This window comes from Leishmania panamensis (assembly GCF_000755165.1).
Source record: "Leishmania panamensis strain MHOM/PA/94/PSC-1 chromosome 32 sequence".
Classification (NCBI taxonomy): Eukaryota; Euglenozoa; class Kinetoplastea; order Trypanosomatida; family Trypanosomatidae; genus Leishmania; species Leishmania panamensis.
Window position 1 is genome coordinate 1,344,281 of NC_025879.1, and position 27,798 is coordinate 1,372,078.

The 27,798-nt window shown below is 58.8% G+C and overlaps 6 protein-coding genes and 2 pseudogenes across 6 annotated transcripts, besides 1 other annotated feature; all 8 read left to right on the plus strand.

Annotated features, from left to right (window-relative positions):
• Positions 1-266: 266 nt before the first annotated feature.
• LPMP_323590 lies at positions 267-2,390 on the plus strand (annotated as a pseudogene).
• Positions 2,391-3,870: 1,480 nt separating this feature from the next.
• LPMP_323600 lies at positions 3,871-4,817 on the plus strand (annotated as a pseudogene).
• Positions 4,818-7,262: 2,445 nt separating this feature from the next.
• Positions 7,263-9,680, plus strand: LPMP_323610 (hypothetical protein; the record flags this gene model as incomplete). The annotated part of the gene is made up of 1 exon (XM_010703741.1): positions 7,263-9,680. One exon carries the CDS (start codon positions 7,263-7,265, stop codon positions 9,678-9,680), a length of 2,418 nt encoding a protein of 805 aa, XP_010702043.1.
• Positions 9,681-10,877: 1,197 nt separating this feature from the next.
• On the plus strand, positions 10,878-13,025 carry LPMP_323620 (hypothetical protein; the record flags this gene model as incomplete). The annotated part of the gene is made up of 1 exon (XM_010703742.1): positions 10,878-13,025. The coding sequence occupies one exon, from the start codon at positions 10,878-10,880 to the stop codon at positions 13,023-13,025; it is 2,148 nt and encodes a 715-aa protein (XP_010702044.1).
• Positions 13,026-15,914: 2,889 nt separating this feature from the next.
• On the plus strand, positions 15,915-17,744 carry LPMP_323630 (hypothetical protein; the record flags this gene model as incomplete). Its single annotated transcript, XM_010703743.1, has 1 exon — positions 15,915-17,744. One exon carries the CDS (start codon positions 15,915-15,917, stop codon positions 17,742-17,744), a length of 1,830 nt encoding a protein of 609 aa, XP_010702045.1.
• Positions 17,745-19,775: 2,031 nt separating this feature from the next.
• Positions 19,776-20,714, plus strand: LPMP_323640 (exosome-associated protein 2, putative; the record flags this gene model as incomplete). The annotated part of the gene is made up of 1 exon (XM_010703744.1): positions 19,776-20,714. One exon carries the CDS (start codon positions 19,776-19,778, stop codon positions 20,712-20,714), a length of 939 nt encoding a protein of 312 aa, XP_010702046.1.
• A 1,611-nt stretch (positions 20,715-22,325) lies between these two features.
• Positions 22,326-24,029, plus strand: LPMP_323650 (RNA-binding, protein, putative; the record flags this gene model as incomplete). Its single annotated transcript, XM_010703745.1, has 1 exon — positions 22,326-24,029. One exon carries the CDS (start codon positions 22,326-22,328, stop codon positions 24,027-24,029), a length of 1,704 nt encoding a protein of 567 aa, XP_010702047.1.
• Positions 24,030-25,067: 1,038 nt separating this feature from the next.
• Positions 25,068-26,981, plus strand: LPMP_323660 (hypothetical protein; the record flags this gene model as incomplete). The annotated part of the gene is made up of 1 exon (XM_010703746.1): positions 25,068-26,981. One exon carries the CDS (start codon positions 25,068-25,070, stop codon positions 26,979-26,981), a length of 1,914 nt encoding a protein of 637 aa, XP_010702048.1.
• Positions 26,982-27,505: 524 nt separating this feature from the next.
• Positions 27,506-27,798: a repeat region.

Here is a 27,798-nt window from a genome sequence, read left to right on the forward strand (position 1 = left end):
CAGTCTCCTGTGTGCATATGTGTGTGCGTGTGTGTGTGTGTGGTGGACAGCACCAGACCGGGGCCGCTCGCCTCCTCCGGTCTTTCTTCCGCATGCTAACACAGTGGCGGTGCCGGTGATCTCTTTGGGAGGGGGGGGCGTTTCCACCGCAATCGCTTCTCTTTTTCACTGTGGTCACAGAGCGGATGCGACAGACGTGAGGATGAAGTCATCGCTCGCACACACTCATCTTACCGTCACCTCTGACCTTCAGTGCATGTCTGGTAATGGCTGGCTCCTGTGAAAGTGACATACATCTTCCCTTTTCTTCCGACTCGCTGTCGTGCGTACTCGCGTGACTCTGCTGTACATTGGCCACCCTGCAGATTGGGGGAATCGCTCCACAAACACTCCCCCCTTGGACATGCACGCACACCCATCTCTCTGTCACCACACAACTGCACCGATCAGTCTCACTCTCGTGGTGTTGTTGCTGTGGTGCTACGCGCTCACACTCGCGATCAGCTGCCGCTCATCGCAGCTTTCTTTTTTGGGCACGCGTCTGTCGTTATTTCTCTCTCACTATCTATACCGCTTTAACCCATCCATTCACTGACACAAGCGCGCTCTGCACTAGAGGCCATTCATCGACGTTCGTGCATCACCTCACTAAAAGGCGCGCACTCCTCATCCTGGACACGTGGCTACTCATTTCACCACTGCTGCTGCTGCTGCTGCCCATATCTCGATGCGCGACGCGTTTGACAACGGCGAGGGGAAATCTACAAAGTCCTCGCAGCCACCAGTGTGAAAGTGGTCGTCACCGCCCCTAACATGACCAGCGGCCATTTCCATCGGATCTGTTGCCTCTGTCGGCTTCAACGGTGCCCATAGTGTTGCTTTTTTTGGGCGTGCGCGGGGTGCGGCTTTACACAAGGTCGCACAGGCGCCGAGCACCACAGCTGGTGCATTGCCAGAGGATTCTGATATGCAGCCTGTTGAGGTCGATATTGCTGTCAATCACCAATAGCGTAGCGCTGTAGCGGCCTGCTCATCGCTTCCCCATCCCACCTCCGCCTCACAAGATTCTTCATCCGTGCAGCAGCCGCGTACTTTGGCTTCTTTCCTGCTGTCACCGCGGTGCACCCACTGCCGCTTCTGTTCGTGTTGCACTCGCCACCACCCAACCAAAGCGTGCAAGACGTCCGCTTCTCCGGCCCACGTGTCCGCCAGTGACATTGCGAAGTGAGAGGAAAAGCGCGAGTACCGGATGCTTGAGCGAGACATGCATGGGCTCCTCTCCGCTATCGACCGCGCGCTCTTGGCGGACTGGGCCACGCAAGCCTTCCTGCTCAGTCAACTTCTGATGCGCTCAAAGCAGCCCCAAAGCGTCATTAGTGCGGTAGAGCTGCCAAGCGGGGCCTGCACTTTGCTAAGGTGCTCGCTCGAACTCTCAGCTCGCTGAGCGTTGTTGGGCGCCATGGTGTGCTTGAACCGACTCTTAGCGGTGAGCCAAACTGGCCCGCGTATGCAGCCGCACAGAACTGCGGCACACACATGGTAATTCACCGCAGGCCAGCTTCTGCCTGCTGCTTCAGCTTGCCGTGCAGGCGGATCTGCAAGCTATGCAGGGTGTCCTTCTGGGCCACATACACAGCGTCGTGCTCTACCTCGACGACGTGGGCGACGTATCGGTTTCGCACAAGCTACCACCACACCAGCCCAGGTTGATCCACGGCGATGTGGCATCGCGGCACTGGCTGCCGCACGGGTTCCTGCAGTCCGGAGGTGCCTCAGCCAAGGTTACTCCGTACCCCACTGGCCCCACGGCACAACATGGCCCCAGCACACCAGCAGCCACAGAGGCGGAAGTCTCCGCATCTTCCTTCCCACGCGATGCCTCTGCCTTCAGCTTGCACCAAGGCAGCAGCGGCACCACCGTTCTCGACGATCTCAAGCGCGCACCACCCGTGGTACTGTCGAACAAGTCGCTGTACGCCATGATGGACGAAGTCGTGGTGCGCGCGCTGAGTCGTCCCGATGCAGCAGGGAGCCCCAGCAGCGAGGGCGACACTGCTCACGCCTTCTTCTCGCGGCTTTGTCGGGTGATGGAGGACACGTTGGCGTTGTGGCTGCGCTTCTACAGTGACGTAATGCCATACCTCTATCGTGACCTCGTACCATCTGCGGAGATGGTGGTTGGCGTGCTTCTCTGTGCGCCCGAAGGCCGGCAGTACACGGGGTTCCTTGCCGCTCGTTTGCTGTTGTGTTTTCGCATGTGGGGGAGGAGTCCATCTTTTTCCGGTCCTCCTCCTGCTCGTATTGTTTGCCTCCTGCTGTCAGTGGCTCCAAACTCTGCCAAATGCGACTTTAGAGGGGCACGTGGACAAGTGTGCACACGTGTTTGGTGAGTGGAACGCCGGGGGTGGGTGGGATGCACCTGTGCAAAATCGACTCGTGTGCCCGAGGAAGGAGATCGACACAGAGACACCCCGAGACTGCAGTAGCTCCTCTTTTCGCTTCTTCACCTTGCACGTAGGCGCCGCTGCGAGCACCTGGGCAAATAAATGTGAGCTGACACACACACACATACACACATACACCCAGGTACATATTGAAGCAGCAACTGCTACGCACTCTCTGTCGGCGCGCTTAGCCTCTCTCTATCTCCCTCTTTATCTCGTACTGAGAAGGCGACACGGGAATGAGGAGTGGCAGCCGTGAAGACGACTGCGAGGACCTCGGCTGCGCTTTTCCCGACGCCACCACGGAACACCTCTGCCCTTCTCAAGGCAACCGCTTTAGCGAGGCAAGGCACGGTCATCACCATGCCAGGGGGGGGGGCAGTGCTGGCAACAACACCGAGGGGTGCGCTGTGGCATTCACCACAACCACTTACGGAGTCGTCAACCTCAGCTTGAATGGTCTCTCCAGCGCGCTCCGCGCTCGCAGAGCAGATGTAGTGTCGCAGCGGCTGATGTTTCATGCCCGTTCGGCACCCTCCTATCGTATTGACCCCTCTCTTCTGGGAGGCGCCCTCGACACAGCCGGAGAAACTGAGCTGAACTCCTCTCCAGCTACTGCTACTGTCGCCTCGGGGTCGTCCACGTCACCGACCACAGAGTCCGCTTGTAACTCCCACAGCGTTACCACGGCTCCTCTGTGGTCGCTATGGTCGGTACACTATCCGCAGCGACACAGTACCCATCGCGGCACCCAGCTGAACTCTGACCCACCAGTGATGCTCGCCGCAGCCACAGTCGTCCACATCGTTGTACCTCTCATTTGTCTGTGCATCCACGTCTTTGCCCTGATGCAGCATTTCATCAGCAGTTAGCGCCAACGCGCTGTTCAGGGCACTAACTGCTCACAGCGGTGCTGGACAGCCATTGTCGACAGCGCACCGTTTTTCTGCCATCAAGCCGGCGCTGGCGCTTCCCTGCTCGAACGTGAAGCCACACAGTGATGCCTGCCAGCGGATGAGAGCGAAGACGCGTCTGCGTACGGCGACGATGAGCCGCGGTTGAGTGTGACAGTGTTGCCGCAGCGGTGCTGCACCTAGCCCACGCATCACACTAACCTGTGTCTCTTGTTCAAGCGACTCGGCAATGCACCTTCACCTATCACTGCCGGATAGAAGAGAGGAGCCGAGGCGAAGTCATTGACTCTCCCCCGCAGCGCCTCCTCCCACTGCGTGCGCTTCTCCGAGGACGATATCAAGTCTAACCACGGTACGTGGCAGGAGAATGCGTACATGCGTCTAGTGGTCGTGTACAGCGGTCCGTGGTACACCTATGCGCTTCTTGTTCTCTCTGGCTGCTTCTCCTCGTGCTCTCGTACGTCGGCGTGCCGCATCTGGTAGAGGACCAGTTAAAGCTGAGGGATCACACAATGTCGGTGGCGTTTGGGAACTTACTCTTTGTAGGGATGGGGGCCGCCACGCTGACGCTCCACCTCATGTTGTGCTGGCGGCCAGAGAAAGAGGTAGCGCAAGGCTTTGTCGAGGACGCTGGGCAGCGACGAAGACTACCGCAACTGTGGCCCTAATGCGTGCTCCTTCTGAGCGGACCTGTCACGGCTATTGCTGTGAGCCACTCCATCAGCCCGATCGTGGCAGTAGTCATGGTAATTTCGCTCGCGTGCCACCTGGCCGCGGCGCACCACAACTGCGGTTACAGCGGTGGTCGTGTGACACGCTGGGATACACTCGGGTGCGTGACGGCTGGTCTTGGCGCAGCTCTAATGATGCTCGGTGGTGTACGACAAGGGACGGTACACTATCGTGGCTCGCTGGGTATTGCCTTTCTCTCGCTGTTAGGCCAGGGGCTGAGTGTGGCCATCTCTGAAGTGTGGTGGAGGTGCTTCATGCGGCCGCTGTGGGACATGAACCAGCAGTTCCTGCTCTCGACCTTACTGGGGGTGCGCACACTGGTGCTTGGCATTTGAACCCTACGTGGTGAATGTGATTCTCACATTTGATGGAGCCAGCAGCACCGCCCTTGTTGGCGATTCTACCCAAGCCCTAGTCCCAGGTAAACTGGGCAAGGAACCGCAGTTATTGGATCGCATGCCTCTCATTTGCTACTGGTTCTTCCCTGATGTGATGCTGCTGCTCGGTGGGGGTCCCCCGCTCCCTCTTGTGCTGGTGCGCGTACCACGCCGTATTCTTCTATGCCAACCACGCTGTCAGCGCCGCGTGCATCATGGTGCGTGTCGTGCTCTCCGCTGTGCCTCTTGCCGTTGCTCGGGTTCTGCGCACTGAGTGGGCAGATACCACAGCGTCAGCGGTCCTGCGAGGGCCTTTGGCGGCCATGGCTCTCGGAGCGGCAGGTGACTGAGGTTCGGGGGGGGGGAGGGTAGCGGCGACGGTGCTGGTGTGGTGAAGTTTTCAGTGTCGCCTCGAGGTGGGGATTCAAATTGTGTAGGAGAAATGCCGCTTCACTTTATCAGCACACAAGCACACACCTCACCAACTCACGCCTTCTCAGCAGAGGCGTCGACAGAGGACAGGTGCTGAGTTTTGACCAGTGGTAAAACCCCAGTGTCGCTTTCCTGCCGCCCCCCTCCCTCTCTTTGCACTTTGGAGTATCGCAGGAGTCGCTTCCTTGCAGCAGGCCGGGCAGGCGCTCTGTGAATCCACGGTGTGTTGGGTGCTGGCGGCAGGCGCATGTGTATGCGCGGGTGGCCGGCTTCCTCCCTCCTCGCCCCCCCCCCCTCTCCAGTGTATGCTGTGCTTTACCATCGTTTGCCGTCATGAGCGCCTGTGCCGCTCTTGCCCGTCGCTGCGTTACCATGCGAGGTGGTTGATGAAGGGGGAGGGGGAAGGTGGCGTTTCAATCAACCCGCCATTGCGCCCTGAACTCCTCTCCCTCGTTGTAGGGCTGCTGCTGCTGCGATTCCCGCTCTCTCCTTTGCTGTTGTTGGCCCTTGCCCATGCCCACCCCCATCTGGTGCGTTCGTGGCTGTGTTGCATCTTTGCCTGTGGATGAAGGAGAAGAAGGGAGGACAGCGTGTGTGCCCGCGCGCACGTGTGTGCCGCTCTCCTTTCCTTCGTATTGCACTCCGCACCTCCTCTTCTCTCTCACTCTCTCTTTGCTCCGCTTTTCCCCGCTTTGTTTTCTCTGTACTTCCACCCCCCTCTTCCTGTGGCGCATGTTCTGCTCATCATGCGCTCCCCGTGTTCGGGCTATCCGCCTCTTCCCGCCACTCTTAGAGGAAGTACACGCTGTTCTGCGCCCCGCTTTAGGTCTGCTTCTCTTCGGCTGTCCTCCCTCCTACGTGTGCATATATACATACATATATATACATGCATATATAGACATGTCTGTGCCTGCGCGCGCCGCTCTCATGTGCCGCCTCGACCGCTTTTCCTTTGCTCCAACTTTGCGGCCACTTACACGGTGGGGTTGACGTCAGGGAAAAAGGAAATCAACGGAGAAATGGCTGTGCGGCGGCTGTCACGGATGACTGCACTCTGATTGGCGGGTGTACCGTGTGTGGATGTGTGGGACTTGTGAGTGACGGGGCACACGTGTGAGTGCTGCATCGCGGACTCTGCTCACCTTCTTCTCCGCTCTCATTACCTCTTTCTATCCGCTTGCCCCCCCTCTCTCTCCCTCGAGAGGCTGCCGTTGGGCATCACGCTGGCGTCTGAGGTGCTTCTTGTCGCGACTGCCACGACACGTACCCATCTCCCTCTCTTTCTCCTCCGACTGCTTGGTGTCCTCCTCCACTTGATCTTCTCTCACTCTGCCTTGCTCTTGTGGTTTCGCGGGGGGCTTCTTCATTGCTGTTTCTTTCACGTGCTGCTCTCCTCATTCCAACACCCCTTTTTTTCTGTGGTGGCTGGATGGGGCGTATGAATGGTGGCCCATGTGCGCGCACGTGTACCCGCCCCCCCTTCTCCTCCATACACTCCACCCACACTCACGGAGCGAGTTGGTGGGACGTGCTGTTCCAGCACACATTTGTCGCATGCATCGAGAGCAGAAAAAACCACACAAGACGTCTGCGCGTACGAGAGGCTAAGCGAGTGACATGTTAACTGAGCACACTTTGTGCGCTCTTCCTCGTTTTCTCGTCTCAGGCGAACCACAGCGTAGACGCACGTTCTCCCCGCTCTGCAGGCCTGCCGCTCTCCTTACCTCTGTCAACATCATTGACTCTTTTCGTGGCGCACTGGGCACAGCAAGCCGATAGATCATACATACATACATACAGACAAAGATTGACAAGTGCAACAGTCCGTAGCTTCGACTCATCGATCTCTCTGCCGGAGACAGAGCACGACAGGGATTGTGTGTACTAGCAGAAGACCTCCAGGAGGAGCGAGAGAATCACGGCGCCAGCTTCGATAGTTGCTAGACACCACCATGGAGGAGTTGTTCGCGAGCCAGCTGGTTGAACTCCGAGCGGAGCAGAAGCGACTGGAAGAGCAGCTTGGGCACACCGCACTTGAGGTGTCTCGCGGAACGTGGTACACCTCGACCACGACAGCCACATCTGACAAATATCTGGAAAAACACCGCTGCGTGCGTGAGCTCATTGCGCATGAGGCAAACAGTGCGACTGCTGCAGCAGAGCCTGCAACCTCCACGCGTAGTGACGGTGGCGGCTGTACAGAAGCAACGCCTCAGCGTAAAGATGAGGCTGGTGCACGAGGGATCTTCCTAGAAGCCCCAGTAACCGCCGGCGGAGCTGCCCGCACGAACTGGAGCTATCAAGAACGCCTCAGCGAGCTCGAGTCCCTCAAGCGCAAGTACGAGTCATACGCGCGGGAGGCCATGCGCCAGTACTTTAGCTCCGTGGGCGACTACCAGGGCTACAAAGAACGCCGCGAGAAGTCGATGAAGCATGTAAAGCCGTTTGCGTTCGAGTCTCGCGAGCTCATTAGACCACTGCGCATCCGAGAGAAGCGTGCAGAGGCGGAGCAGCACGCGCGAGAGGTCGCTGCTGCGAAGCATCGGAAGCCGTACAAGGCGACACCTGTACCGCCGTCCACTTTCATGAACAAGTATGAGCTGATGGTCGAGGAGTGGTGCCAGCGCAAAGCTGCGATCGAGCTGATGTCACGCGAGCGGGCCCGCATTGCCAAGGACGAGGCAGCCTTTGTGCGACTGTCCGCCCAAGGGCTGCGCAGCACGCGGGAGGCGCTTATGGGTGTTGTATACGGGGCCAATGGTAAACCTGTCACACGGGACGAGCTACGGCGACGTGCCCAAAGCGCGGACGTCAATGGAAACCGGCGCAACGGCCCTGAGGTACCACATCGTGAGGTTCCTCTTGAGGTGCGTATGAAGCTGTGGCCTGCTATAAGTGATCACGAGCGACTGCGACGCGAGCGCATCAAGTTCCTGGCGGCCATGCGCAAGTCCGAGGTGGACGCGGAGGTGCGCCAAGTGATGCCGCTGCTAACGAGCCCTTCTCCAGCTCGCTGCTACGACGCTGCCAGCCTAGGTAGCACCGACGTGGCCGCTTTACTGGCCGCTACGAAGAGCGAGAAGGCTAGTGCGGCAGCCCCGTGCTACGGGGTTGGTCAGGCCGTACTTTCCTTTAGACCAAATCCATTGCTAGACGCGGAAGCAGTGTCCATGGCCACTGCACCGTTACCTTCCACGATGCCGCCGCCACCGGCGGCTGCCAGTACTTCGTCTCCGCTCAGGGCGGCATTTCCTTCATCTCCCTCTATTACAACACCTCAGCCGCCCGCCGGCGTAGCAGCGGCGGCGCCGACGCCATCTCTGGCTGCCGTTCCTGAGCCGCCTCCAGGTGCCGTGGTGCCGCTGCCCCTGCCACTTGGCCCCTCTGCATTTACCACAGCACCTCAGCCCTCTCTCTTTACTGGTGGCGCTGTTCCAGCTCCTCCATCAGCCGGGCCGCCATCGCTACCGCTGACTACCTCCGCGCCCTCACCGGCACCGACTGCACCGGTCGCCGCACCAGTCTCTTCAGCCACCTCAGGTGCAGTGGCGGACGCGAAGGTAGCAAAGCCGGGCACGCAGCAAGATAGGGAGGCAGCATGGCGTCGCTACAATCCGCAGCTGACCTTCAAGCCGAATGTGCGACCCGGTGTGCCAAATTTTGAAGCGCTCTGGGCGCACAACAAGGCGGTGCTCGCTCAGAAGAAGCGGCAGCACACCACAACGGTGCCGCGACCTTTTGACTTGACACTCAGTGCGCGGGACAGCAAAATTGTGGGGCGTCGGCCAGTGCGCAGCGCCTCCGCACTTGGGCCGCCGTACCGCCATGGATCGCCGTCAGGTGGTAGGCGGCGGCACGCAGCCGATACCCCGCCGACGTCAGCCAGGGATGTAACGGCACTCCCGTCGCCGCTGAGCGGCGCTCCTCGCGGCACCCGCGCTCACGCGCTACGGACGCAGGCGATCTACTCGAATTACGTCAAGCAGTCAGAGGAACACAGTCTGACGGCGGAAGGTGATGCGCAGTACTGGAAGGCAGTGGCGCAGCGGCAGCGAGAGGTGCGGAAGCGACTGTCCGCGTACCTGGTCGATCATCATACCGAGCATGAGCGGACAATCCGGGAGAAGGTGCGGTCTCTGCGTGCTGCCATGCGAGAGAGCGAAAAGGCAGCCGCAGAGCGACTGGCGGAGATCAAGCAGAGGGTCGCCGAGATGCCACCGGTGTTCGCAGAGCCGGCGCATCTGAACGAGCAATCGAAGGCGCGCGTGGAGGCGGAGAAGATCATCTTGCAGTCGCTGAATGAGGCGGGGCTTGATGGCACCACCATCAAGCGCATCCTCACCTACCCGCCGGTCGCTGCAGCGGACGCCGCGACAGACACATTCGACACCAGAGAAGCGGATGTGAATAGAAATGAAGATGATGGTGCCCCGCCGACTGCGCCCGGCGAAGAGGACTCGAAGCCAAGGGGAGCACAGTCTAGCCCGACTGCACACAGTCCTCTCAGCGACCAGTCAAAACCCTCGAAGCACAACTCCAGCGACAGTAATGACAGCAGTAGCAGCAGTAGCGATAGAAGTATTTCAGACAGCAACAGCAGCAGCAGCAGCAGCAGCGGAGGCTCTACTAAGAAGTCTCCGCCTGGCAGCTCCGTGAGCAAACGATCGCTCTGTCCCTCTATCTCGATGCTCTCTGTACCGGTGCCGAAACCGGTGGCGGCAACCAAGAAGGACGCTACCGATTACAGTGATGATAGCTTTGAATCGTCTGATAGCGACTAGGCGCAGCGAGGACTAGGTACTTCCCTCTCTCTCATCTTTCCCTTGTTGCTGTCCACCACGCCCTTCTTCAAGGGATTCTGATGGCAGCAGCGGATCGAGGAAAAGCACGCGTACCCCCCTGCGCGCCAGTACTTGTACAGAAGCTTGGGAGGTGTACGCGATATTTCTTCTCGTTGTTGCTGCTCGTTTGAGGCCCCTCCGGATACCTGTGTGTGTATCTGTGCCCGCATGAACATGTGTGCGCGTCGTGAGCTAATGGTCAGGCCGGGTCGATTGGGTATCTGGTTGCACGTGATGAGCGTGGTGAAGAGCGTGTATGGGCCTGCTTGTCCTTCCCCTCAGCAATGAGTCATGCACAGAGAGAGAGAGGGCGAGAGACGGGCAAACTGAGAGACATCGTCACACGCTCAGCGAATCATGTCTAGAGGATGTCTCTCTCTCTCCCTCTCTCTCTGTGCATGTCTCATCCACCGATGTACATGCAAAGGAGGTGATGCCGATGCGTAGTGGGCCATTTCCTTTAGTTACTGCACGAATGGGAGGAGGGCAAGGAGATGATGAGAGGGAGGGGTGAGGGCCGCATTGATGAAGCTCGCGCGCCATCGCCAGTGCTTGCGTCGCCTGCACGGCGCGTGCGCTTCATCAGTGGATTCGATGATGATCATCGTATGCTGCATTTCTACGTTAGCGACGCCTCTCTCTCGCCAAGGAAGTGAAACTGTATGAAAGCTGAGACACTGCGGCTAGTTCAGCGGGAGCGCATCAGGAGGTGCCGCTGTTTGCCGAAGCAAAAACTCGGAATTCCTCTCTGTCCCCTTCTTGGTTTTCGAGCACCTTGTTCTCTCTCCCGCGCTGCGCTCGACCGCCTTCATGTTGCTAACTTGGTTGTTGGCATCCTCCACATCTCCTCTCTTCAACCTTCGTTTTTTTACCTTTCAAACGACATTACTGTTTCTTGGTGGGTAAAGATACATCGAAGTTACACCCGACGTGCCCGTACTCAGCGTGACAGCTTACATGAAGCTGGAATGGGTAAAGCGTAAACTCCTGCGCAAAGGTGCGCAGGACACCTCAGGACGCTGCTTTGCACCGCACCGCAGGAGCTCAGCTTCGTCAATTGTGGACGGCAATGCCGAGGCCTCCTCGCCGATGGCGCCCACATCACTCAAGCAGAGCGCTTACGTGATCGCAGAGAGGATGGAGCCGTCTGGATGCTCATGTCTGCTCGTGGGTTCTCGCAGGCCGACACCGTCTTCGTCTTTACCTGCAAGCCCGCGTCGTCGGGTGGTGCTTCCTGGCATCGTGCCGGGCACAGTGCTGCGTACGCGCGCCTCTGTCGTCGAGTGGATTCACAACTCCAGGCAGCTCCCGGCTTTCACGGAGTACACGGTACTGATGAGGGGTGGCAAGCGGGTGCCAAGACATGCAGCCGACTCGGGGTTAGGGACGCTGCCTTGCGGGCTGGCTGCTACAAATGCCTGTCAGCGGTGTCCGTGGATGGCGGTGGGAGGCAGCGGCGAGAGCGCCACAACAAAGAACGCCTGCTGGCGCGCGTCTCTTTACGCTGCGGTGCACAACGCGTGGGTGTCCGCTTCCGCAACGCGCAGTGCTACACACCTAACCAGCGCCCACGATGATGTTATGCGCTGCTGCTCCTTCCTGGAGCCTTTCGCGGTGAAGGTGACACCGAACCGACTCCTGGGCCTGCAGCTCTTCTTTGCGCCACTCGAGTGGTCCAACTCACCTACGTCATCGCTCAGTCGTCTCGCAGACTCCGCAGTGCCCGCCAGTAGCGCCCCTTCTTCTGCCACGACGATGGTGTACATTGAGCGGGAATGCTCATCGTGTTCCCCATCTGTCAGCACTCGAGTGTGTCGCAGAGAGTCGGCGTTATCTGCCGCTGCTTCAGGCGGCGCCACGGGGCTCCCTCCAGAGGCACTCAACTTCGCGCAGGAGTGCTTGTTGGAGTCGCTGGAGCAGAAACGACTCGTCCCCGCTCTCCAACGATGGGCTGCACAGCTCCCCACCTCTATCCAGGCGCGTCTTCTTGGCACCTTTATCTCTCAACCTTTCATGCGGGCCCCGCACTCCGTACGGACTACATCGCTGCAGGTGACTCTCGTGGTGGAGCGCAACACAGACGTACTCGGGATGCAGAGCCCTCTGTGCAGCCCGTCCCACCCCGCCGATCTCCTTTCCACGGAGGAGCAGCAACTTGTGGAGGTGGTCACCGCGGCGGCGCCGCTGATCCATGAGATCGAGGTGCTTGTGTGGGTGCAGGGCACACACAACGACCCACGAGGAACGGCTTCCGGAGAGGCCGCTCTGCATCGACTCTACCCGACCCTCAGTCGGGAGGTTTCGCTGGAAGATGTGCGGTGCGAGACTTGGCAAGGCAGGAATGACTCTGCCAAGGGTGAGGCGGAACCGCATGAGCTGCAGCACATGCAATTTGCGCAGACGGTTTGGTGCTGGTGCCACCCGCTGAGCAAGGAGCTGTCAGTGCACATACCTCCCTATCATGCAGCCTTATGCGCCGTTCCTTTTCCCTGGTTAGCTGAGGCGCGCCGCCGCCTTCCTCAGTCGAGGCACACCTCTGTATACCGCACAACGTCATTTCCTGGGCCCTCCAGCAGCGCTGCAGCTGGCAATGCGGCGCCAGCATTTCCCAGCGCCTGCTCGCAACGGCTTCCGTGGGTCCCAACTTTCTGGCGCCACCCCGGCGCGCTCGACGCCTGTTGCTCTGTGCTACTCAGCATTGTCCTCGAGGGCACGACCTTACCTACCATGGCAATGTCTGCCGTCACCCAGAGTGACACGCCACATCGGCCAGAGAGCGTCGAGGTGCACGCCCCTTGTGTTTCTGCGCAATCATTGATCTCTGACGATGCAGACATCAGTGCAGCCGCTGGGCAAACCATCTTGGACGGAGCTGTTGTGGCACTTGCGAGAGAGGCGGAGCGCTCAGTCGCTCTCAGTGGGAAGCCGGAGAAGGTCGGTCATTTTTCCTCTGGTGGCGCACTGTTACTACCCACACCATTATCAGCATCACTGACACCTCGTCGCGTGCTCATATCCGTGCGAGAGGGCGATGGAGCCGCGGCGGCCGTGACGACGACGTTCGTGAGAGAGGTACTGCGCTCAGTCCGTGGACAACCTGTACGCTTGTGCTTCTATGAGTGTACGTCCACGATGAGGGCCTCAGCACTTGGCGCGCAAGTTGCCGCGACACTCCACCACGCGCAGCATGTCGGTCAATCGTTCTCTGTCGACACAGGCGTCGTGGATGTTGATCCGCTCGCCTCGTCATTTGTGGCATACGCGTGCGTGGCTCTGCAGTTGTGAGAAAATAATTGGCGAACCGTCGCCACGCTACTCCTGCTACGCGTCTCCTTCGTCTAAGGAGGCAGGACGGTAACCAAGAAGAGTCGCAGCCGGAAGGGTTTGTGGTGTGTGTGTGTGTGTTTCACCCCCGACGCATGCGCCGCTCCGCGGTGGTGTCGTGTGTCCCCGCCCACTTCCGTCTGTATGTGTGGCGGGGGGAGGGCGGGAATGCCGCAGAAGTGGGGGAAAATGAATGCGAGTTCTACTGGCAGCCACCATACCAAGAGAAGAGCGCGTCACCTATGAGAAACGCCTGCCCTACGAGGACGAGTGCACCTTCACTGGCGACCGCCAGTGCTGCCTCTGTTTTCCCCCTCTTCTCCCTCCCCCTTTCTTTTAGCTCCCTTGATAGGCGTTACGAGGTAAACCTGTTGCGCTGTGAATCATCTTGCTGCCTTTCCCTTTCTCCCTCCGCTTTCTCCATCTCCCTTCACGCTCTCCATCCCCCTCCTTTTCCCTCCAATCGCGCCTCCGTATCAAATGTGTGAACGCGCTGCGTGTTGCGTTGATGCGGCTCTCGCCAGCACCCACACATCCCTGCGACTTCTTCTACACGGCTGTTCTCTCTCTTTCTGTTGGGTCCTCCCTGATAAGAGACTTGTGTAGCGGTGCGCCCCCCCCCTCTCTCCTCCGCCTAGTCGCGGTGAAAATAATGTACCGTGTGTCGCGCCGCTTCCTCCACACGCCGTTGATTCAGTTCACGTATGCCCTTGCCAAGAGCTCCGGGAGCGCCGCAGCTCCCAAGGCATGCGCCGGCGGTCAAGGGATATCCACTGTTTCAACTACAGTGAAGAGCGCACCTGTGCAGACGATTCTCGAATCCTTTGATGAACTCCCGAAGCACCTTCGCCCGCGTGTATTTGACGAAATTGAGATGGAGATGATTCACATGGGCGGCGCCTCCTCGTATGTGCCGAAGCACCTCAAGAAGAAGTGAGCGGCGCGGAAAGTGCTTGTCACGTGTAGAGGAGTCAGTGAAGGAATGCGTGCACACGCCTATTGCTCATCGATGCTTATCCATCACTCTCCCAAGTGCAGACACCCAGACGAGTTTTCGTCAAGTACACCAAACGAGAGGCCCAGCGATAAGCAGAGGTGCGCGCGCTCTCTCTATCTGTGTTGCACACTCATTCATCTACTGACCCCCATAAACAGAGGCTTTCTCAACTGGAGTTTTATGTGTGAGCCTGAACCCACGAGGAGTAGCACCGGGAAAACAAATCTGTAGCTGTAGGGAGACACTTTGGCTAGTGTCATGGTAGCCTGTAATCTACTCACTGTAGATATCTGCATGAATGTGCGTGCTTGACAGTGTGTGTTGGCGCACTCTAGGGACTCAGTTCACAGGTCCTCGTAGAATTCCTTGAGTCATTGCGCAGCGATCCATGCAGACCTCACCCCCCTTTTCGCCGCTCTTTCCATCATCTGGCGTACAAATACCCACAAAACGGCCTCTCTCGCTCTCCACGACAGGGATCTCACAGCACTCTTGCCTCGGTGTACTCGCTCGCAGCCACATCGGCACAGTTGCACAGCTATCGCGACAACCGGCGGTGAGCCCTCTTCCCCTCCTTCTTTCCTTGAGCCTTCAGTGTAAAGGCTAAGACGCAAGCGGGTGCGAGGGGGCAGTGACCATGTTGTTTAGTGCGACCACCCGCCGCAGCAGCAGAGGGGAACGTTAGAGAGTCAAAAGAATCCTTCAACCTTTTCCCGTTCTCCATGTAGTAGATATGTGTGTATAAGTGCCTCATGCCCACCCTCGATACTTCGCCATCAATTAGTCTCTCCCCTCTTTGTGTGTTTGTGTGTGTGTGTGTGTGTGTGTCATTGTGTAATTCGAAGACGCTTGCGTCGGTCCGTCTATGGGCGCATGTTTGTGTTCGAGCGTTTTTTTTTCTCTGTCCTCTCTTTACTGCCTCCCCCTTGTTGCGTGCTGTGGGGGGCTCGCGTGCTTGAGAATGCATCTGCGAGTTGCGCCTCGCACTTCCAGCTGCGAACAGAGTGGAGAGGGAAAAGAGAGACGAGTAATGAATGGAGTCGGTGCGCACGACATGCAGGGAGCTTTGCGTGGATGTATCGCAGAGCGCCGACTACAATGGGTTGATGCAGCAGCTCTTCGCTGCTGCATCAACCCATTGTCTCACGCGGATTCAAGCAGCCTACAAGCGCCTGTGCACCTTTCGGAATTAGGCCACCGGGCTGAGGAAAGGTGCGAGGAAAAATTTCTATTCACCTTTTCCCTCCTTGATGATGTAAGGTGCGGCTCGATGGCGACTGTCACGGCAGCAGATGGACCCACACAGGACCCCTCTTGTAGGTGTCTGTAGTCGTCTTCGCCTAAGCGGATGAACATGCACAACCGGCTCCCTAACGTGTTCTCTTCTCTCTTTTTCCCCGTACATATGTTTACTCTCTTAGTCCACGCGCGTTGCGTGCATAACTGCCGGGTGTGTGCACGTGTGAGGGGTCGTATCATTCTGCAGAGTGTACACCTTCTTTTACTGACCGCGACAACGCGCTTTCATTCGGCTGTGGAGTGTACTGGTCATTACTTACTCATCTCCGCGCTCACGAGCCATCGTCTCACACGGACGTCTGCTTGGCAGAGGCAGAAAACCAAAACAAAGTTTCTACACGCATTGCTGCTCGTAGACTACCCTCCCTTTACAAACACTCACTTTTCGAAGCAAGAGAAGAGGCAATCCGCGACGAGTAGAAGAACTCCCGTCCTCTTCCCCGCATCCACCGAATACAGGCGAAAGAGGAGCATTGCGTACGGCTTCGATGAGCGCGATGCGGGTGACCACTGCACCCAGTGTGCTCGGCAGCAACGCTGCCACTGCACTACGCATGAGTGGATCACTGGGCACCACGCCACGCGACGGCGCTCACCAGACAGGCGCTGGTAGGCGCAAGGAGGAGGGCAGCGGCCTGATTGTGACACGCGGGTTGCAAGAGCTCCTCGATAATGAGCGCAAGCACCTCCGACCTAAAGCATCAACACCCACCGCTGCAGCGGGTGGAAAGCCAAAAGCGAAGGGGCAACGCCGCAGCACTGGGCAGGTACCGAAATTTATTGTCTGTTACCTGTGCGGGCTGCAGTTCGGCACCGCCAGCATTGACATTCACCGACCCCAGTGCTATCTGAAGCGTCTGATCGCCTGGGAACGGGGAGACCCTGCTGTCCGCGGCCCGAAGCCGCTGAGCCCCGGGGATCACGAAAGAATGATGAAGTCGCGCATGGCAAACGCGGAGGCGGCTGGTGGACTCCCCACAGGGAGGGGATACCCCGGTGCCGGCCGCATGGGTGGTGGCGGCTTTGGAAAGCAGGCACCGTTGGGGGAGGTGGAGTTGTACAACCGGCTGCAGATGGATGCATTCAATGAATTGTCGCTCGCGCCCTGCCTTAACTGCGGTCGCACGTTCTTACCAGATCGCCTGCAGATTCACCTGAGGAGTTGTAGGCCCGGAAAAACGTCAAAACGGGCCTCAGCGGCCGCTCACTCAGTGACTTCTGTGGCCACACCGTCGGTGGCGGATACAAGCGCCGCCCCCGCCTTGGTGAAGCCCCGACCAGCTCGTACGGCAGTCGCATACAAGGTGCCTGGAAGCGCCGGTGCCGATGACGTGTCGCCTAGTGCGGCGCCGTCTCACAAGCCGTCAAGCAACACCATGTCGAGACGCAGCTTCCCCGAGGAGGAGGAGGAGGAGGGCTCCGATGGTAGGGATTCGCTTACGAATGGGTCGCCGTCGCAGAATCCGGGGCACGCCAAGAGCGCATTGAAAATTCACGTTCTCGCTATTCACGCCCCGAGCAATGCAACTGCCGTGGCCAAGACCCAGGACAGCGATGAAAGCGTGGTGAGGATAGAGGTGGATGTGGAGGACACGGATCCGCCCTCGCCGTTTGCAGACACTGAGCGGCGTCTCTCTCCCGTCGTGATGGAGGTTGCTGAACCGAATATGCTTGGTTCATTGGTGCTGAGCCGACCAGCTTCGATGGAGCCGAGCGCGGTGCTGTCGCTGCCTTCCTCGTCCTCGGGCGCAGACAAACACGCGAACAGCAACGGCAACAATGGCGGCAATTACTCACCTTCATCAGAGAGCAAATCGCATTCTCTCGCGGCTGACAGTCGACCATGCGTGCACGAAACGCCTAGCGACCCAAGCACCACTGGAATGCCTGAGGCGATAGAGGCGAAGCAGGCGGAAGATTCCTCCGGGGAGCACCTGCATGACACACACGTCGAGGATGACGCTGCTGTGCGAGACGACCCCAACGGCGGCGTGGAGGGGGAGCGGAACAGCGCGAAAACGATTAAGCTGAACAACGTTTCCCACTTCAAGAAGGTTCCGTCGCGGCTGAAGCTGCAGCGCCAATTGGCGGAGGTGAAGTTTGTGCCTTGTACGTACTGCGGGCGTACGTTTGTGCCGGAGCGGGTGCAGAGGCACGAGGATTGTTGCATCGACCGGAACAAACCTTTGGCAGCGCGGAAGAGCGAGGCAATGCTCGCGCAGCCGAGCACCGGCGCTGCAACACCAAAGCGTCCGAAGCCGACACCGGCAGCTCCGGTTGGTGTGGGCTCTGCAATGGGCAAAGCGAAGTTTTGTGGGGGCTGCGGCAACAAGGTTTCTACACCGGATCAGAAGTTCTGCACCGAGTGCGGGCACAAGCTGTGATTTGCGTATGATTGGGAGTGGGTGAGTGAGAGAGAGAGAGAGAGAGAGAGAGGGGGGATGTGGTAGGCGGAGGAGGAGGAAGCCGACAAGAGAAAGGCAGGAGAGCAGAAGAGGGTAGGAGGGGGTGGGTGATGGCCGTATGGTTGACAGTTTTTAAGTATTTTTTTTGTTGCCTTTTCGCTCACCTGCTCTCTTCCCCTCTCTCTCTCTGAGGCTTCGGCTCGGTACTCATCCGAGCAGTCGTTCTCTTTCACTCACTTCCCGTTGTGCTTGTGCGCATCTTTGGCTGTGTCTTGTTCAGCGTTTTCTTTGTCGTTTCTTTTGTGTTTCAAACGAGACTCGTGGTGGTGGATCGTGCGTGTGTGTGTATGCGTGCTTGTGCGTGTTGTTCTATCGGTGTATACACATGCGTGCACTCGAGTGCGCGTTTGCGCATATTCACTTATCGCACTTTTCTTTCTCTGCTCTCTCTCTCTCTCTCTCACCCTCTTCTCGCAGCTGCTGTCGCCATTGGCGAGAGTCGCACATGCACCAACCAAAACAGAAGGAGGCGCTCGAGCTGCTTAATCACATGTCTGCATGCACAAGTGGCATGGAGGGAGAGGCAGTCTCTCGAAGCAGCACTTTTGTTTTCGTTTCTTCGCCTTTCTGTTTTCAAGCTGTGGCCCCCGTGTCTTCGTGGGGTTCTCACGAGCGCCCATAGTTATTTATCGATTTGCTGTCGTGCTGTAGAGGCATAGTTGTGTGTGCGCCTGCGTAGGGGTGGTTTTCTCGCAGCGTGTGCACGTGTGTATAGCCATGCAAATGCATGTATCTCTCTCTGTTCTAGTTTGTCTGCGTTCCCTCCACCCCATTCTCTCTTTATCTGCCCCCCTCCCTGCTCACATTCCTATCCCAACTTCTCTCATCTTCACCATGAGCCCCTCCCTCTCTCTGTATCACCTGTTTTATGGTGGCCTGCGCGCGCCGTCTCGTGGCATATCGCGATGCGCGCACTTGTTCCCCCACGAACGTACCCGCCATCCCACTAGCATGGGCTTCTGATTCGCCCAGCTGCCCCTCTTTTCACCTCTTTCTGCAAGGCGTAGTACAGGTGCTCCTCTAGCAAACGGAGGAAGCAAACCCGCGCATGGCGTCTGTTTCCCTGTGTGCGTGCTTCTGCTTGTCAGTGTGCACAATACTCCCGATGTACAGCCATGTTTTTCCCGTCTTTTCAATTTTATTCCGTGCGAGATTGAGTGCGTTGTTTTCATTCCTCCCATCCCTACCTTTTCCATTGACCTTCATTGTGTGTGTGTGTATATATATATGTATATATATATATGTATCTGTGTATATAACTGAATCCGCTTGACTGTGCCGACCAACATCGAAGCTTGGATCGGACTCTGCATGCTTGTGTGTTCGTGTGCACGCGGAGCGTGTGTGTATGTGATTAGTAGTTGCGCTTCTTCTCATGCTCATTTGCGCTTGTGCTGTTGCTCTCGTTGCACAGAGGTGCGACCGCAATGCAGCAAGCAGTGAAAGGAAGACAACCAAAGCAACGCAAGCACAGTGGAAGCGCATGCGCACTCCTCCCTCTCGCTCCTCCGTGTTTCGATCCGCAGTAGTTGGCTGATAGCGTCCGCTGGCAGCGTTGGATGCACATCGCGCAAACGTCCCCATCCACACCCACACACGGACCAGCCGCCCTTTCCCCCTTTGTTCGCGTCTCTCCCCTCTTTTTCTTGTGATATTTGGAGTGTGCGGGGCGATGGCGGACACGCATTGCGTAGTCATGCAAACGCGGTACGCGTGGTCTTTGCTTCCCTCTGCAGGTTCTCGGGAGCAAGCGTGGGCCATGTACCCTGGCACCATAGCACCGCTGACCTGGTCACCTATTGCTTCGCTCTCCACTACTCGGATTCAACTCTTTTCTCTGCACCGCCATACACTTCCCTCTTTCACCTCCCTCACAGTGTGCTACACACAGTTCCTTTCATACCCCTGAGCCTGTGTGTATCTACGTTTGCTCTGCAGCGGCGCGGCAGGATGTCTCTTGCACCCAACACCGGCTCGGTGGAGCCGACAGCCTACAGCGCTCATGCGTCCCGCCTGCTCGCAAGAGGCGAGCGGATCGACAAGCGCGCCTTTGACGCCTGCCGCTTACCCACCATTGTACGCGAGGAGCGCTTCGGCAGTGCTTCTGTAGCTGGTGCGGCGGACGGATGCCCGCAAAACGTCGAAAAGGGCATAATGGCGGGCGCCAGTACCGGGCCCGATAGCAAAAGCCTTGCCGCTGTCATGTACACCGACGCGTACGGGACGTGCATACAATGCACCGTGCAGGGACTTCTGGGTCCCCCTTTCCCCGATCAGCCTGCGGCTGGCCGACTCAATGTGCGTGTTGAGGCACCATTTGCTGAGCACTTGAGCGGTGGTGCAGCCAGCAGTAACTACCGCTCTTTCCAGTACATGGTTACTAGCGGCAGCACCGATCTGCCGCAACGGCAGCTGGAGGGCTACATTAGCACTGTGCTGGACGGCTGCTTTGATTTGAGCCAGCTGAGCATCTACGAGGGTGAGGCGTGCTGGGTGCTGAATGTGAATGTCCTTCTCTTAAGCTTTGACGGAGGGCTGCGTGCTGGCAGTCTCCACGCAGCCCTCGCCGCGCTTCACAAGTTGCACCTGCCGCGGACACGACTGCCCAACGGTGACGTTATCGAGGGACGCCAGGTGCAGCTCTCATGCATGCCAGTGGCATGCACCTTCGGGTTCTTGGCGGGCGCTCAAGTGCGACTCGTGACGGACACCACGGCCATCGAGGAGCGTGTTGCGGACGGCCTGATCACAGTGGTGGTGAGCGAGATGGAGGCGCTTGTCAGTGTGCATCATACCGGCCGCTGTCCGTTGCTGACTCAGGCACTGACAGCCGCAACTCAGCAGTGGATGTCGACCTCTGGAGCAATGCGCAAGGCTCTGTACGGCTAGTGCCACTGAAACTCTGGTGTGACGGCTGCTACTTTGCTCTCCAAAAGAAATGTGCGCGCGTGAATGTTCATGTGGCCGAGGTGGGGCAGGCTGTGGGGCGTCGATGGCGCGCGTGAAGGGGCGAGGACGCTGCACTCCGTGGCGGACGCGCCTCTCCCGCCTCTGTTGCCATTGGAGGGATGTCACGGCCGACCTTTCAGTCGCCCTGGTCGTCTGGTTAAGTCGTGTAAAGCGAGCGTAAGGCCTAGAGCCGAAGGAAAGGAGCATCAAAGCAGAACGGAGAAGACGTGAAGGCGCACTTGATGGCCCTTTCCTCCCTCCCCCTCCCCCTCTCCCTCTTCTACCCATACAAGCGATAAGGCGTCGTGGTGGCACGTCTCTTCTGCTGCGCAAAGGAGCGTCAAAGCTAAGGACGAGAGGGACGAGGGAGGGATCATGGGTGCAGATGCTGTGGTCAGTCATGGCTACGCGCCCATGTCTCTCCCTTTTCCCCTCTTTTCCAAGCCTCTCCCCCGTCTCTCTGCTCAGTGGAGTCAGATGCCCCCCTGAGCGTAGGTTGATTTCCACCTTTCAAGGACCGGCGCAGACGCTGGCCTTCGTACTTCAACCCACTCACCCCTACTTGCGCTCTTCGTATCGTCCCTTTCCGCTGCTGTTCTTGTGCGCCCCCCTTTCTCGCTCTCTTTTCCACTGCCTTTCCTGATTCCTATTCCCTTCCGCTTCTTCTTCAAGGCGCTTCCTACCCAGGTACAAGTCTTGTTGTGCGCGCAGCGGGGTGAGGGGCATGCTGTGTTGGTGAATAGGTGTAAGGCTACACGTGCACTAAACATCTTCACTGTTTCACGCAAATACACTCCCAAACATACGATGGCGAAGGTATGCCTCTTGGACACTGAGTGCTGACGTCTAACTCTCGCGCTTTCTTTTCCCTAGGCCAGCAGGTGAGCGTGCCCCAGCCCCTGCGGAGAGCCACTTTTTTCACCACTGCCTTGTGTGAGCCTTCTACGCGTCTCTGTGCGCTTTCCCCGGGACACGGCAGCGCGACGAGGTCGGGGAGAGGACGATCGGGTTCATGTCTTTTCTCAGGCCAGTGGAAGCGGCACCGCTACTCTGCCCGTCGGTGCTACTTCCGCTCTCCATCTCCTCTGAGAAAGGGCTCAGCGACCTTACGGCCCACCCGCCCCCCTTCGTGCCTCCGCCCGGTGAGACTGGAGGCTTGGGAGGGAGGGGGGGAGGGCAGGTGGCTCCGCCCTCTCGGCAGCGCCGAAAGCACAGCGATACCCGCGTATCGATGCGCTTGCATAGGAGACGCGCACTGTCCCTGCTGGTGTGGCCTCGGCTTAAGCGGCAGGGTCGCTCACACGCCGGCGCCCGAGGTGGGGCCTCTTGAGTCGAATACGTTGACGCGCTCATGACCTCGCTGCAGCCTTCTCTTTCTTCTTCCATCTCTCGCTCGTTCTCTCCCTCTTCTCTTGTTCTCACGGTGGCGAAGTAAGGGAGGTATTCCTGCAGATACTAACATCTACCACTGCACTTACAGGTGAGGCACCCTACCGGTTCTCTGAAGAAAAAGCGCAAAGGTGCGCGGGACTTCACAGGTCAGGAGCAGCAATGATGGACTTGGCGGCCTGCGATCTTCAGAACTACCAGCTGGCACGCCAGCTGCACATGCTGCCGCAGCTGTACGAGGTTTTTGTTTCGCAAGTGATGTGCTACCCGCTCTTCTACCAGTCGCTGCACCCTGCTGTGCGACAGCTGGCACGCGCGATCTTGCTGTCGCTGAATCGACGCTTCAGTGCCAGCGCCAGTACCACAGGGGAACTGCCTGTTGCACGGCGGTACCATGTTGATAACATGCACCTTGTTCTCTCTTTCCTTGCCTTCCCGGAGCACCACACCGATCGAGGGAGTTGTGTGTCCCGCCTTGTTGGCGCCGCTCCACTCAGCAAGCTGGAGTTTGGCACACCAACGCAAGAGGCTGTCCCCGCTCCCTCTGGGAGTCTTGAAGCCACACCGACTTCCTTGACCCCGCAGCGCGCGGGCCCGGCCATCGCCGCGACTACACTGGCAGAACCGCCGCTGTTGCCACAGGTAGTGGAAGACCCTCCCTCTGGACGGGTATCCGGTAGTGCTTCCCCGGCCAGCAAGCCCGCAAAGCTACCCACGACCGCTGCTGTAGGTGCTGTGCTGGACTTTATGTCGAAGGCTCTTTTTTTCCTCCGCCCGACCTCGACCACAGCCCACGCGCACCGCGCGGCTCCGCACTTTGGTGAAACACCGCACCTCTACGTGCGTATGGTGCACCCCCACCAGCTTAATGAGGAATCGCTGAACACGTATTTTGGCCGCTACGGTCAGGTGGATGTTACGGCACTACAGCGAACACCTGTGCAGCAGTACGTGCAGTACCTTGGTGAGGCCGCCACCGAGGCGCTGCTCCAGCTCTTCCCATCCACTGAGGCTAGTGACATGCTCTACGTGCAGGACTTCATCATCACTGTCGACTCCCATCAGAATGCCCTTCATGCGGTTCGCCATGCGTACTGCAAGGAGCTTGTCTGCATAGCTTTTCATGACGCCACAGTGGGCGGGGGCAGCAACACCCACTGCTTGGCAGACGTGAACAACTGGATGCGGCAGCACGCGTTTGTGTGGCGTCTTCAAGCCGACCCTCGCGTCATCGCAAGCGCAACGTCGGCCGCTGTCGCGCTTTCCTCCGCAGCGTCTGAGAAACGGCGCAAGCGCGCGCGAGCGCAGCGCCGTCGGAGGAGGCGGAAGATGAAGCGCCGCTCTGTCTTCGGTATCGCCGCTGACGACGCGTCTGGCGGCTCCGCCACGTCGTCCACGTCTTTATCAGAGGAGGAAGGCGCTGGCAAGTATGTGGGCAGAAGCGACAGCAGCAGTTCTGACTCGTCCTCCTCCTCCTCCACAAGCGAGAGCGACAGCGCAGAGGCCAATTTGGCGGGATTTGTACCGGACGTTGTGCTCGACGGCTTCCCGTACTGGACAACGGAAGACCAGCTGAAGGTGCTGCTGCAGCAATACGGCACCGTCTCGGAGCTGCGACTCTCCGTGGACGACTTGTCTGGCGCTTTCACCGGCTGTGCACTGGTGCGCATGGCGTCTGTGGAGGAGGCGCTGAACCTTTCGAGGGCGGTGCACAATACCCTCTACCGTGGCTATTCTCTCATCAGTGGCGTGGTGAACGAGCGACTGGAGGTGGTGGCGCTCGAGGATAGCCGGGAGGTGCGCTTGCCGTCCACTCCAGGCCAAGTGCCGCTCGACGTCAGGATGAACGAGCGTGTCTGGGTTTAATGCGTGGAGAGAGCGAATTCCGTGTGACTTGAGGGGAGGGGGAGGAGTGATTTGGATGACGGTGGTGCGTGCACTCACTCGTTTCGTGCTTGTGTTGGCGTGTTCGTGTGTGTTAGCGTGCACACGTAGTGCCACAGTCGCACGACGGGAGAATTTCCCACTCAGCAAGCTCGCAACTCCACAGCCTACTCGTGATAACAGACTATCGCCAAGAAAACGACTAAGAGGCCGCATTCTACGCACACCAGTGCTCTCCTCACTTGAGGGAGAGCCCGAGAGGCAACGCTTATGTGAGTGAGGCCAAGCTGGCGATATCTAACAAGAGGTGTCGCGCTGCCGCTGGGTTGATGCTTGCCGTGATCCTTGGAGCAATCGGAGAAGGGAGGGGTAAGACAAAGGAATGAGGATGGGTGGATTCACAGCACTGGGTATTGTCTCTCTCCAGATTGCCGCGCTCTCTTGTTCGGCGCGTGCCTTCCTATGTGGATCACAGACAAGCGCGTCGATGAGTGAGAATGGTGTACCCGCTGTCAACTACACCGACGACTACTGGTGTATACACCCTCTTACTGCCGTGGGATTTGCTCCGCTTGCTCACCCCCCTCCCCCACCCACGCACACCGACCTCTCTTGCTCTCCTCGCTCTCTTCATGCTATCCTTTCCCCTTCTCCCTTTGACGCCCCTCCCTACCGCTGGCTCGCATGTGCTATTTTACCCCTCCTCACCCCCACTAATACCAACGGCGTGACTTCGCACTCTGCGACACCTGCGATATCAGTACACCTGCGCACTTCTGCGTGCCCCCCTTTTTTCCTCTTTTCCTCTGCGCGTCAACGGTAGAGTGGGGGCTTTGGATTCTGAACCTGAACAGGGGCCACCAAGAGGGGTCTTCTGCACATGCGCACAGGCAGACAGGCACCTGCACAAAGACGTATCGTATCGATCGATTGTGAGTGGGTGAGTGGCCCAGTCCTCCCTTTTTCCACGCTCTTACCTGGGCACGCCTATACAGCACAGAACATCCCCGAGTGTGCACCATGTCTGCAGAGAAGCCAAAGAGGCTACATGCAAAGCGCTCCTTCTTGGAGCCACTGCGTGTGCCGCAGCGTCGAAGGTCCTCAAAAGAGGAGGGGGAGTCCCCGGCGAGTCCAGCCAAGTCGTCGGCACCGAAGAGTGCTATTGAATGGCTGAAGTTTGCCTCGCATCTCCTCATCACCAGTAGCGGCAGCGGTGAGGCGGAGGAGCGCGTGCTGAAGGTGTGTGAGGAGACCGCAGCAATGCTGTTAGAGGAGGATGCCAAGAACTGCACCAGTACCAAATCCAAGGCGCCGATGGCGACAGCGGCCAAGGCTTCAGGGTTCAGCCCTGAGGAGGGTGACGGCGCAGTTGATGGAGCAGAAGGTAACGCGGTCGAGGACGGCATCGGCGCCGGCACTTTTGCTGCCCTCGAAGAGGAGCCTCCGTCAGCTGAACGTCTGCAGGCCGCCTATTTACTCACGGCTGCCGCGGTGGCTGCAACAGAGGCGCACCGGCTTACCGCCGCAGAGTCAGCCGTTCGCTTGGCTCGCGCTGCAGTTGAGGCGTACCGGTGCCCGATGACCGCCAGCACCCTGGCGATGGCCTGTGTGCGATGGGGGGCGACGAGCCGCGACGTCAACAGTCGCACCACGGCCTTTGAGACCGCGTTGGCCGTCATCGATGTAGCGAGCAAAGAGCTACTCGAGCGTGAGACGCTCCTTGAGGAGGAGATTGGGTACATGCTGCGCATGGCATGGATGCTGGTGGGCATAGGCGCCTCAGATAACGCCCACCAGCAGCTAACGGTTGTGCTGAAGCACAACCCGAAGAGCTACATGGGGCTCCTTCTTCTAACACTCCTGCACACTGTAGAGGGCGACTACGACAGCGCCAACAACTCTGTCACGCACCTGCTCGATGCGTACCCACAAGACGTGGTCGGTATTGTTGTCCACGCGGCGGTGCTGCAAAAGTGCCGGCTGCCAGAGTCCGCTGATGGGCACGGCAAGGGTGCGGCGGCGGCGGCGGAGCTGGCAATTGCCATGGCGCGTATCGCAGTGCTGAGCGACGAGGCCGCCAGCGCAGAGGAGGCGGGTCTCAAGAAGAAGTCGCTGAAAGGGCTGTGCACGCACTGCGCGCCTGACGAGGACGTGGAGGGGGGCCCGAAGCACTCCTCCGACGAGCTGAAGCGGCGCGTTGTGGGGCACTGGGCGCTGCTGGGTCACGTCGCCACGCGACTCGGATGCACGACAGTGGCAGAGGTCGCCACAGAGGCGGGAACGGCTGCCATTACACAAAGTACGATGCTGTGCCGGCGCTCTTTTGCCGACCTGCAGTGTAGCCAGGCGCGTCTCTCGCTGGCCCGTCTCAGGGAGCGCATCGCGGCGCAGCACATTCACCACGCCGGCGGCCTGTCTGTACCGCTGGTACGTGATATCAATCTACTGGCCATCCTGGACTTCGACACCGTCGCCTCTGCTGGCCTGGCGCGTATGGTTCCCGGCTTGCCACTGACCTCCAGCGCTACAGAGAACATATGTGGCGCATCGCTGGTTTCCCCTGACTCAGGGACACAGCATTTGCTGCCGCCTAAGATGTTCGATGCCGTTGCATCGACGCTGTTGGCGGCGGTGGAGGCATACCCGAACCATGGGGAGGGGCATGTGCTGCTCGGCGTGACGCGCCTCCTGGAGGCTTCACAGCCTGACCTGCCGTCTGACACTCGCCACAATCGACTGCAGGAGGCTGGGCGGCACTTTGTGAATTCCATACAAGCCGACGCGGCAATGCCGGAGGCGTACCTTGGCGCTGGCGTCGTGGCCGAGGCGCAGGGTGCCATGGACGAGAGCTTTGACTTCTACACCTCCGCTGCTGAGGTGTCGGTGCGCGCCCCGCTGATCTCGTGGCAGTACTTCGACTATCTCTACCAATAATGTTACCAAGGCACCACACATTTGTTCTCAATACGCTCGTCATGCGGGTATGGTGGCCTTGTCTCTGTAGGTTTGTATCTGCGCTGACTACTTTTGCACATGACACGCGCTGCTAGACCTCAGCGCGAGAAGGAGAAAAAGGAAGAGAGAGAGAGATGCGGGTATGTTGCAGTATCCTGTATGTTCCTCCCACCCACCCCCCTCCCCCCTCCGCACTCGTTTTGATGTTGTACTTGCTCTCACTCCCCCTTTTTTTAGTCTCTCTTCTTTGGCGTGTTCGGTGCGCTGCCGCCTTGCCATGAGCGCGATGCTGCTGAGGGTGTTTCGCTTTATTCGCTCTTTTTCTGCACGGGATATTTCTGTACAGCTCTGTGCGCTTACGTGAGCGATGCTCTGTTTGCTGTGTTGCTTTCCACGCTTGCTTACCCGAGACAAGAACACTTGAGAGGATCGCAAGCGCATCGCAGAGAAGACTGTTCCTCTCTTTGGCGCTTTCCTTTCCTTACCCTTTGTTCATCCCTGAGGCTCGGATAGGGGGTGGGGAGCACCTCAGTGCGTGGTATCACAGGGTCCCGCACCCCCGCTGTGGGGGATAAGCCAGACAGGGCCCCCCTTCCCTGTGAGTGCCGGACCACTTCTGGTGGTGACCGTGTCAAGTATCTGCGACGTGGGGCGCTCTGGCACTGGATGGCGTTGTGCCGGAGCGACCTTCGAGAGAAGGGGACGGATAGGGGCTAGGGCAGGGGCGGTGCTCCGGTGGCTGGGTCGGCGCATTGCTGTGCCGCGTGTCTACGACTGCTTGGCTGGCCCCCCCCCC